This window comes from Linepithema humile, chromosome 4 (genome assembly GCF_040581485.1).
Source record: "Linepithema humile isolate Giens D197 chromosome 4, Lhum_UNIL_v1.0, whole genome shotgun sequence".
In the NCBI taxonomy this organism is placed as follows: Eukaryota; Metazoa; Arthropoda; class Insecta; order Hymenoptera; family Formicidae; genus Linepithema; species Linepithema humile.
The window spans coordinates 20,116,507-20,128,867 of record NC_090131.1 but is presented as its reverse complement, the minus strand read 5'-3'; the positions used below and the strand labels follow the sequence as shown (position 1 = coordinate 20,128,867).

General features: G+C 36.9%; 2 protein-coding genes across 2 annotated transcripts in view; one reads left to right on the top strand and one right to left on the bottom strand.

Annotated features, from left to right (window-relative positions):
* Dhit (Double hit) overlaps positions 1-12,361 on the bottom strand; it is a 216,330-nt gene that overhangs the window by 39,054 nt on the left and 164,915 nt on the right. The gene's annotated exons all lie outside the window — the stretch shown is intronic.
* LOC136999259 (uncharacterized) overlaps positions 10,003-12,361 on the top strand; it is a 30,825-nt gene continuing 28,466 nt past the window's right edge. Inside the window, exons 1-2 of the mRNA XM_067352830.1 lie at positions 10,003-10,023; positions 10,074-10,343. Coding sequence (XP_067208931.1) covers positions 10,003-10,023; positions 10,074-10,343 — 291 coding nt within the window. The remainder of the gene's footprint in view (positions 10,024-10,073; positions 10,344-12,361) is intronic.

Genomic DNA, 12,361 nt, shown 5'->3' with positions numbered 1-12,361 from the left:
ATATGTAAAATCTCTCAAATACCAGAATTAAAATTTTATACTTGTATTTGAATAAAAAATAAATAATAATTGGAAGTATATACTTTAAAATTAAATTTTAATTGATTTAAATAAAAAGAGTATTAGTTCATTTATTTTAATGCAATCCTATTTTAATTTTCTCTTATTTTTAAGTGTTTCTAGGTATTTTAGAAATCAATAAAAGTAATTAATATTATGTTGAACGAAATCATTAAATAAAATTTAAAAATAAAGTAAACGATCTGAGATATCTCTCATCATTAATTATCACCGATATTTTCTACATTACCAGTTAAAAGTTAAAAGACAACTTGTTTTCCCGAAAACTCGAGAAACTCGTTTCCGTAGAAAAGAGAATCTCTAGGAAGTTATGTGTTATAGCCACAAGCAACGCTTCCGGAACTAGTATGATGTGCCGAATATATTATCACAAACTCGTTAACCGCATTGTCGAAGTTTAACGCGAACTGTCGAAGATCGTTGGGTCGCGATAATGCCTTTGCGGAAATGGAATTCCTTATCTTTTTAGCACCGATTCCAATTTTATAGATGTGGTTGTGAGGATAGCGTTTATTTAACACAAAAGTGGCCGCGGCCGTACATACAGTTGACCCTCTATCGCCCGTTTCCTCCTCTCTAATCGCCCTTAGTTGACTCTCGATTCCCTTTAGCTCTTTCGTAAATTGAGAGAGAGATTATCCCTTGAATCAATTTTCATCGTGCATATCTGGGCGATCTGCCCGGTCCGCCGCTGATCCGCGAGTGGAAAAAGTCAATGGCACGTCAGACGGTGCATGCCTCTCGCGCGATGCAACGCGCGTATGCAATCCCTCTTGCTGATTAGGCCGGCATTTATTTTTCGGCTGCTAACAGGAATGCACCGCTTCATTAGCTTGGTCATCGAAATTCCACGAAATCGGCTTCGAATTGCGGATTACGCGGGCTTTCCGGTATTGTCGGACCGAGTCGGTGCGCAGGCTTTATTTAATGTCGGCTGCAACACGAGGGAGTTGATCATTCCCTTTTTGCATTTTCGTCGAGCCCGCGAATCGCGCCGAATTGTAAATTAATTAATACTTAATCCACCGCTGTAATCCACCTTGAAAATTTCCGTGTACTCGACCGTCGAGTACTGGATTACGAGCGGATCGAGTTTCCGTTTGTAGGCCGCTTGACTTTTTGAAGGATCTGACGAGAAGAGCTTCTCGAGCCGCATAACGTCGCAATTAATTCACGTAATTAAGGATGATAGGGAGAGATTTTATCTAGAATCAAAGAAGAAGCGAACGCGTTTTATGATATGATAGTGCGCTGAATAATTGTGTTACAGAAGGCGTTACTGCGTTTTCACTTGATGAACGACAATTGCGATGCAGCAATTATTATATATTTTTCAACATTTTCAAAAAATGAATAAGTATAAAGACTCTCTGGTATTTAATCAACAGTCATTTGTATTGTGCATATTTTTTTCAAATTAATTGTTTTTTTTTAAATTACTTTTTGTGCATAAATTTTTGCATTTTCCAGATTTATATTAATTCGGAAATAACAGATGATAAAGCAAGGATTAGGAATTATTTAAAAATTAAATATTAAATTGTTTATACGGCATTTAAATAGATCACAGAAATCATTCGTATTATTATCTCTCAAATCACGGTTGTGGCAAATATTAAATAATTTCTCGCAAACTTAAGAATAGAAGATAATCGCGTAATGTTTGGCAGCTAATCATAAAACATAAAATTGTTCAAACTCTTTATCTTTTATAGACATAATATGATGATATTTTTAGATATTTCTCAAATCACTTTGATGCGGCTACAATATATCACGGAATATATGAATATATGACAAGTATTATAGAGAGAGAGAGGAATACTCGCGATATTTATTATAGATCTGGACTGTATTACAAAATAACTCAAGTGAAATTTATCTCAAATACGGATCTAACTCTGCTAATTACTGCCAGCTGTGCAAACTCTGGATACGAAGTCATTGTTAGCAAGCGAGAGACTCAGACTAATCGTCTGGTATAGTGATTGTTTAAAAAAATAACATAACAAACATCTTTTAATTGTTTTTAGCTGAGCAAAATTTACAACACACACATAGCAGATTTACGACGCGGTTAATACAAATATGAAATAAAAAAATTATTTAACAGATATTAATTCAAATTTCGTCTGAAAAAGAAAATGTATTTTCAGATCTCAATCCCAGAGTCAGTTTGGATTGGACAACCGTTTGCTAAATATTAATTTCATTAATTATGCTTCCTATGAATATATTGATACACGTGAAATCTGTCATGCAATGATACAATGCTTATAAATCTTAATTAGTTCCTGTGGCGGATAACTAGTTGCGCATTAACAAACTACTCGTTTCGTATAATTAATATCTTAGTTTATTATTGACAAATGACAGGCTTTCCAGCTAATGGTTAAGCATATTACGGATAATTATCTCAGATAATTCTCTGGCAGCACGGTGATTTCGCTGAATTATTCTTATTGTGTGATTCAACAATCCCGCAGATTCTACTGATATCGTCGTAACACAAAGCGTGTCATGTTTTTATGGCGATGTCAGGGATGAATAAAACGTCATGCATACAGCGGCCGGCGGATCGTAGGGGCGTAACAGAAATAACAATTATCGGCGAGCCGGCACGGGTCCCCTCTGGCATCCGTTCCGGAAATGACGGTAACCGTGTCTCGTTTCCTTCCTTCCTTCCTTCCTACCTTCGTGTGCCTCTCCGGCTATCTGCGCCTCGTGCGTGCGGAATCGATCGACGATTAACATTGGTCGGCCGCGCAAAAGGATTACGTAGCGGCGCTTGGTTGTTTTATTTATCACGCGAGATATTTTTATTGTTTGTGCAATAACCGGAAGCAGATGAGACGCGTTGGAGAAAAGAAAAATAGATGCGTAGAAAGACGGAGAGAGAAGGAGGAAGGGCGTGGAGCGCAGAGAGAAGAAAAAAATATCGAGAATAATAGAGGTAATCTGCGTACAAGAGGGAACAAGGGGAATGAGAGTTAATTACTCGCATCCCGTATAGATAAAATTGTTCACGCGTTCAACCACCGACACCAATCAGAGCGTAAAAATATCATTTCAGGAGAATTGGTTTACTTAAGAGTTAAAACGCTTTGGTAGTTTTATGAATTTAAACATGGTAATTACGTGTTCACTTGCGACCCCGCGACGAGCGGGAGAAGGCGAAAGGGTGCGAAAGAGAATTGATAGCGCGCGAGATAATAAAGAATGGCGATCCGCTTCGTTCGGAGATGTAATAACGGTAATTATGAGTGCCGCAGAACGCTATTATCCCCTACATCCGTTTTCGGAAGGACGTTTACGGCCGCGCGTGACTTTGCTTCCTCTCCTTTTATTACGAATCGATTCATATGAATTCCCTTAAATCAGCGTACGTGTCGGGATAAGTCTCTCTGCATACTGGGTACATAGAACGATAGAACGTGATGTTCAGATCGGAAAGAGTCTTTGCTGAGGAGAATTAGATACTCTTCGAAGCAATCCGCGAAAGAAAAATATAGATAATATCTTCTGATTTTATATTTACCGATTAAATTTTATCATATTTATCATATATATTTTATGCATTTGTATATTTAAGATACTTAATATACAAACGCCTATTTATAATTTAAATGTTTAAACAATAATCAAAGCGGTGATGCTCACTCAAAGTAAAAAAAATAAGAGTAAAACTTTAATTTAAATTATTGAATTACACTCGGAATTGATTACACTTCCGACTGCTTTTTCCGGCTGTTTTCGTTTAAATTCGTCAAACGATATTTTTGCCATTAACAGACATTTATGTGTTGCTCGTCCTGTTTGTCATAACAAAAATGCGGCTCTTGGGAGCCATCAGCGGTTTTTCGACGTGTGAAACCGATCGTCGATTAAACAAGAGAGTTTAAAAAAGATTATCGTGCTGGTCGGTTAAGTGAGTGCAGGTAGAGTAATGTGAGAAACCAAGGACGTCATCCGAACGCTCGTCCAGCCAGAAAATTACGGCGCCATCGTGCCGTCGACGTCGTTCGTTCGTTCGTTCGTTCGTTCGCCCACAACCCGGATTTATTCCGCACAATTACTGCGATAAGGGTCCACCTTAATAATCGTTCGTTAATCGTCATCCGCCCGTTTCGTCGTCCTGGCTTACGGCCGCGTACATCGAGACGCATCATGAAATGTCTGAGCATAAATCACAGCAATTTTTATTACAAATAATTTTGTAAATTTATTTCTCAATAATTCATACTTCCAATTAATTTTATTCGATTCGCTTGTTACTCCACTATTGTTGGAAAATGATTAAAAATGTAAATATATAAAATTTTGAAATTGTCACTCAATGCTATCTCAATTAAATTAAATTAAATTTTATCTCAACACAATTTATTCAATCAATACTTAAAAAATCGACATATCTCTAAGTTTTATATTAAACCGTCTTATATTAAAAATATTACGTTCGGTTAAGACGCAATTTAAATTTATAATAATATTTAATGCGATTTATAAATAATTTTAGTTGTGATAGCTAATATAATTTTATCACATAAAATTATCACGGCTAAATACGTAAATTCATAAAATAGAAATAAATGTTATTTATATTAAATAATACTTTATAAAATAACAGATTCAAATATATATAGTGTACGGCATGTTATTCTAAACAAAAAAATTTATTAAAAATGTACATGTCTTACTTTGATTTTTTTAGTTCGTATCTAAAAAAAAAATTTAAGTATCTCGTGTGCAACAGTGGCGTAACCCACTTTTTTAAGAAGTTGGCGAAGTTAATCTAAACTTAAGTTTCTCAACTTCAAGATTATTTCTCTCAAGCTTTTAAGGAAGTTCTCAAAGCATTGTTGCGCTAAACTCTTCAATTAAAAATGTTTGATATTTATTTTTGAGATTAAGATAATTAGCTATGTTAAATGTAATTTGGATAGGAGACCTTAAATGCGCATGCATATATGCGGATACTTGGCTTGCGGTTTGCACGCGGTTATGTCAGTAACGTCATTCGCGCAATAGACCTTCAAGGAAATGTCGACCAAAGAAGTGACAACTAACACCGTCACTTATGTAGCACGTAAACTGCCTGTGGTTTGGTGTTTCAGAAAAGCCCTTTGAATACGACGTGTCAAGGTAGCGTCACCATCGAGATTGGGGTGATCAAAGAACTCGAGCAACGTGCAGTTCCCACTATGTGACATTCCGAGCTTTAATTGCTTTTGAATATCCTTTGTTACCAACGTCCTTCTATAAAAGCTCTTTACTTTATACATAATAGTGACAAAATCGATACACATGCGGAACTAAAGTAACTAATTGTAAAAGTGGATCAATAATTATTTTTAGGCAGATTACACTTGAGGAATAATTGCGAATCTGATGACTTTACATGTTTTATCGTTGTTAATTAATCTTATAATATTTTCTAAAAATATCAGGCCATTCAAATTTAAACTTAATTATACAGTTTCGCGATCTGCGATATTGTATGGATTACTGCGACTTGGGAAGTAAATGGGAACGCGCAATAATCGGTGCCATTAATCGAGAAAACGTTTAATTATTAGGTTGCACGATAGGAGAATTTAGTTTCTCTATATCCTTCGGAGAATGTCGAAATTGGAACTTATAACTTGTACTTTCTTCTTCTTATTGGATTTGATTAACTCGTAAAACTTAATAGTTGTTCTCAATGAACGATATAGATACATATTCCCATGATAATTTTAATTTTGTCGTTAATATTCCATGGTATGCTATAATTAGCAATTAACGAAGCGATCGGGCGCGCTCCTGGGAATCTGTACGTTGTGAGTACATCGAACAAGAGATATACCATACTACCAGAGATTATAAATTTTAGATGGGTTATTACAGTTAAAACTTAGCGAGGGTCTTAGTAAAGTCATTCGAGAGATGGGCTGTGAATAAAATCAATCTTACAGTCTCAAAATTACAATATTCATGACGGAATCTTTATCCAAAATGCATTCAGAAAGGATGATGAAATTAAACTATGTTACATTTAATCCTCGGGATCTTTTTTCGAACATCATAAATTTTATTCACGATGCTAAAGTTTAACTGTATTATATTCAATCTTTGAAACCGATTTTCGGATATTATAAATTTTATCTCGCATAGTTATTTTGCAATCTGTACGATGAATACATAAATCTACATATACACACATGAATACTATGAATGAATGATATGTCAAACGTACGTAGAATATTCTATTGTCACTATAAAATATTCAAAAGTACATGCAATAATAAAAATGAAAAAGAACCGTGATCGAATAAATTCGTTCTCGTACATCAAACCGCTTCTCATGGCAATTGGGTCATAGTTCTCTGTTTGACATCGAAAGGATCAAGACGCGTATATATTAACGAAACGGTTATGCCGTTGTTCCTGGCGTGGCGGTGCATGAAAGTGCGCGCGTGCTGTAACAGGTGAAGCGTAAACTTCGTACTTTGCACTTGGTAAATATTTGACGAAGTTGGTGTGCAGAACGCGAGTAGGGGCGGCTGATACGTGTACGGCGCCGATACGCCAGTCTCCCTCCGTCAAGCTTCAGAAAGGAGACGCGAGCTATCCGTTTCTGGCGCTTGCAGCCGAGGCTTAATCCAATCCGCCGACCGCGAAACCAAAATCAATGTCAAATACCCGTAAACGCGACATAACAGCTTAGGACGGGGCTGCGTTATCCGCGCAGGGATGACTCGTCCTAGCGAGTCGAGGCGTCAACCTCTGGGGTGATGTCGCAGAAGCGGGATCGATATCCGAAGCACAGACTACAGCAGCTCGAACCGAAAAGCCTCGTCGATAATTGAACGTTTCGCTTCTTCCCGAGCTTTCCTATGAATCGATATTATTTGTCTTATATATCCGGTAAAATGTCGAATTACCTCGCGCTGTCTGTCGGAAGAGGCCTCCCTTTACGATCCCGACCTCGACCCGGATTTCTCTCGACTCAGAGTTTTAAAAAACTCTCGTGGAAAAGACGGGGCGTAAAAGCTGCACCTACAAGCTGCGCTAGTTGTTTTTTATATCCGTATCATCGCGTCGTAACCGCCCGTCGGATTTCGGGCGTTAACCGAGGCACAATCTTTACGATCTACTTGTTCCTCGACCTCGAGAGGAGCGACGAGAGGAGAGGACGAGAGCGCCGATAAGAACTCGTGTTTTCTTTGGATGCTCTCTCGCCTGCCGCTTTTCTTTCATCAAATCTCGCTCGAGCGTCTCCACCGAGTGACTTGCGGAGTAGTCGACCGTGTGTTTGTTTCTCTGACGGCGAATTTCCAACGTACTACTCTCTGTCTTGCCGTGTAACTAAGACCAGTCGCGACCATTCTACGTCCCGGCCGATTTAATTTCAGAACACCTAATTCGCACACTGGCTGCAGCTTCGTTCCGACTGAACAATGGACGATTCAGTCGAGAAGAAAGGGCTCTAACTAAGTGAATGTACAAAGCTCCGCCGATCGTCCTGCTTGGAAAACATTTGAAGATCGCAAGCGCAAGTAGAAATGCGCATTTTGAATCATGCAAACTTGTCCAGTAAAATACAGTTTGCCGCATGATGAATATTTTGCGCGTCATTCGAGATAAAGCGGCTGCACGAAGCGCGAGCGAGAAATGCGAGGAAAAAGAACTACCGTGTCGCAGAATTTATTATCAAGATAGTCTTGTAATCAATTGAACGTCTGCATTTAGAAAATTATTGGCTTCCATTTTCGAGAAAATCGAAAAATTGTTTGCTTGCAACTCCGAGATTACACTTTTATTGTAAAATAAAATCTTGTAGAACTTTAAACAATGCAGTACACGAAGAATGGATTCAAAGCAAAAATTATCGAGTGTAAAAATTTTAAATATTAAATTTTAAATTTGATTAGCATTAAATGGTTAAATATTTACAAAATTTTTAAATTGATTTACAAGACATTATTAATTAATTAAAAAACAACTAACTTTTTAACACAATATAATAACATAAAACATTGGCGACCAGAGGCGTATCGAATTCACAGCGACGTGTGTATTCGTTGCGGCCGCAACGAATGTTCTGCAGGTCGCGTATGGCGTCCCGCGGCCACAGTGAGCGTTTTTGAATAGTGTATACATGTTCTACATTGCGTACCGAAAGTGTTAATTATTTTTACGGACTTTACTGGTACGTTTGCTTTCCACCGTTAAAATCGGGCTTTACGTCGTCTTACATCTCTTGAATTGTGATTTCACCAAGCTCGTCGAGTTGGAAATGTAAAATTGTCTTCACGACCGAAACAGAAATAACGAGATAAAAAGTACATACAAACTTCTTCGCTTTGTACTCCGTCGTTTGAAAGCGCGTGTGTAAGTGCTAGTTTTACAAAATATCTGTTTAAATGGAAATGCACCGTAATGACTAGATATCGTGCGCGTCCGTCAAGCAAATTTCTTCTTATCATCCAGATAAAATATAAATATTAAGCTTTGATACGTAAATGGTGCTCGACGAGAAGAACCATCGATCGGAAATTCATGATATTTTACTCTCTCAACGCTTTGCTTTCATTATACATGACTACGATATTGCTCGGGGCAATTAAAATGTAAGATGGATAACGGGCCTTAGTGCGTGCTTTGATAAGATCAAACACGCCGTTCCGTGCATTATTATTGAAAACGTTCTAGATGGAGTTTTCGAAACAACGTCGGGATAATTTGAAAAAATGACGTTTCTCCCGATTGGAATAATCTCACGGGTTGCCCTATATCGTGGGGAAAGAATAGCACGCCGGACGGGATTCAGAGATAGATCGGAGCATAATCCGGAGCCACTCGAGAAGTGAATACTGAATACATTACCGACCTAATGCAGTTCGCACATAAATTAACATACATCGTTGAGGAATCGCCGCGCTGCGAGAAATCTTCTTAAAGTTTCAATGGGCCGCGAAAACTTCCCGACGAAATGAAAATTTGCCAGAACTTTTCTTGGGGAGAGAATCGATCGTCATATCTATATTCGTGTCAGCGAGTTTGGTTCCACCGCCGTGTTAAGCCTGTGTTACTTACGGGAGCACCGAAAGTAGTGGCGGTACTTGATTGATTCTCTGCATTTATCAGAAAGAAGGACTTTTGTCTTATTAAATAATTGTATCGCAGTGAATAATAAAAAATGTACCGATTAAATTATTGATTAAACGCAGAAAATTTCTCGAGATCAATGTTTCACTTTTACACCAGAAAATATATAGCTTTTTTATTTCAGATATATCAAAGAAAAAGACGACTTTGCAAATCACTAACACAACAAGAACAATACGTTGAATATGCAAAATCGTTTCTCTATTCCCTTGAAAGGGTTGAGGCATCGTTTCCAATATTCCTAGTATAACGCGAAATTTACATGATCATATCAGAATGGCACCTAAGGAACTTTACACTTGGCGCCTATACAATATTTTTCAGACATATCGCGTGAGAGCATATTGGGTGTCCCAGAAGTAATCTGGTATACGTGTTATCCGAGCACCTTTAGCAAACGCGAGTTGTATTAGCACTTATATTTGATACTCAAAATCTTAGTTGTGACTTTAGTTGCTACTAAAGATTAGGCGTTTAAACTTGGCGTCATTTAAATTTAACAGTAAATGAGAAACATTAAGCAGTTTAGTAATTACTACAGCCACAGTGTTCGTTGCTCTATTACTTATTATTAATATAATAATACATATAATAAAACATTCCTTTTGTCTAAATTATCATAAATTTTTAATCATTTTGACAAATCGCATTTGTGTTTACGCGATTTCAATCTGGAGTTGCATCATTATTCTATCACTCGTATAATCTTCTATTCTTCATCATTACATTCCCAAATCCTGAAAGATTTCTCATGGGACACGTCACGAAGAGATGTCCTACGGAGATCACCTCGTAAGACGGAAATCCAGAAACACCCTGTAGATCCCTCGGATTCTTTTCAGCAGAATCACCAGGGGAGCGCGTCCTGCACGAGCTTCTACCTCTTCTTCTCCAGCACGTTCCTGTTTACCATGGCGGGCACGTTGCTGTCCACCGGTGTCTGGTGCTTCCTGGTTAGGCTACCTATGATCCATCTGGCGCACGGGCCCTCGAGGATCATCGTCGTCCTCAGCGGTTACATCTTTGCCGCCGGTGCACTCACGTTGCCCACCTCATGCATCCTGTATCGCGAGCACAACGTGACTCGAGGTCGTCGCCGTATCTTATTGCCGGTAAGATCGTTTACAATAATTACAAGTCACTCCGATTGCACAACCGAGTGCGGCGGTGCAATTAAGCGGCGTCTTGTGCGTATTTCAAAGGGTGCGGCATGTTCCGGTTTATCGGTAAAGTCAATACCGGTATCTCAAGTCGAGAGTTTACAAATGACTTTCGTATCTTTGTTCTACGCCGCGATACTTTTCCCGTTGCAGTGTAAAATTTTCCTCAATGAAACAATTATACGCAAACAGAAATGCTGATAGTCAAAATTAAAAAAAAAAAAAAAAAAAAAAAAAAAAATTGTAAAATAAAAATAAAAATGTGCGATATCGCGAAATACGCGATGGTACAAAAATAATAAATTCAATTCGTGAACCGAATGTTTGCTTCGTTAAAGCTTCGCTAAGTTGCTGACGCGAGCGTCGAGATACGTAGAAACAAACCCAAACGGAATAGATGGAAATTGAATTTTTAGACGTCCCACAGTCAATCGCAATTCGTTGCGTGATAAAATCAACCAAGTTTTTTTTTCACGCTATGGCAAAAGCTTGTTCGACGGTTCTTAGGCTTCAAGTTACTGATCAAAATAGATGGAACAGACATTCCGAGCGTGTGCACGCAACGACGCGATCGACGTGAGATTTAAGAGAAAATCCTCGTAGTCCGCTCGCGCAGCGTTACAGTTCGCAGCTGCGAGCGCAGATCGACCACTTAAATCTTCGCGGACGATTTCCCCGTGATCTATGACGGACACGGTGCGCCCAGCGGCGGAAATAAATTTCTCTTGACTCGGTCCCTGTAGCTCTTCTCGAAGACCGGCGGTCGCCACTCGTCCTATTAACTTCTCGCGCGCCGTTAACGCTCTCATTCTTAACTCTTTCACTATGAGTGACAACAATAGTCGATGACAAATTGTGAAAAAAATTATGATCGAGTAATAATCAACTATACATTTCCAAAGTTCAGCTTTAAAATCTTTTTTTATTTTTTACTTGATGTGATCATTTAACAATTGTATTTATTTCGCAGCTGCGTTGATGACAAAGACAACTAATGATAATTAACTGATTTGGTAATTTTCGCATTTCACAGTTTTTTCATTCGCGATATTACTTTATCGGACATAATTGCAATGTCGAATTTTTCAATTAACAGAATTATTTTGCACTTGTAATGATCGAGATTGCTTCGTGTTTCACGTTGAAAATACATTGTGCTTGTAAACTTCGAGTTCTGCATGAATCAATTGATCGTGAGTAATAACTAATGCAATATGTATTTGTTTGGGGCAATCGATTACCAACGGATTGCAACAGCGAGATATGTGGTGGTGAGTAAATTTTAATATTATATTATGTAATTAATTATTTGTTTATTTATGATATTTTGATATCATTATATTATGTTGATTACAATATCTTTTTTGATTCAATTTTTATAAATTAAATAATAAACAAATATTTTCTAATTTATAACGTGTGATGCACATTAAATTTGATATTTTATTAAAAAACATTTAGCATAGAAAAAAAAAATTTTTCGAAAAGTAATGTTTTTATTAAATATATTAATAAACGGATTATGTGACTATAATTATTTTATATATATTATTTTTATTTATAACTATAATTATAAAATTTGTACTTTTTTGCAAAATTGAAAAAATAATTCTTTACAGATGTAAAATAATATTTCAAAAAATGTTTGAAAATACTTTAAAATGTATAAAATAATATCTTTTAATTAGTGATGGGATTCAAACCGTCTCAAGACATCTTGAGTTAAAGACTGAAAATCAAAAAATTGTCTCAATACATTTTGTAATATTTAGATAATTATTTGCATAAAAAACTTATTTCTATAATTTCAATGCAGTACAAAAATTTAAATGTTATGAAAATGTATAATCGTTTTCTTTTATTATTATAATTTTATATATAATCATAAAGAGAAATAATTGAATTATGCGCATGAATTTCAAGCTTTATAATACACGTTGCACTATAAAATAGATGAGAATCAGAATAAA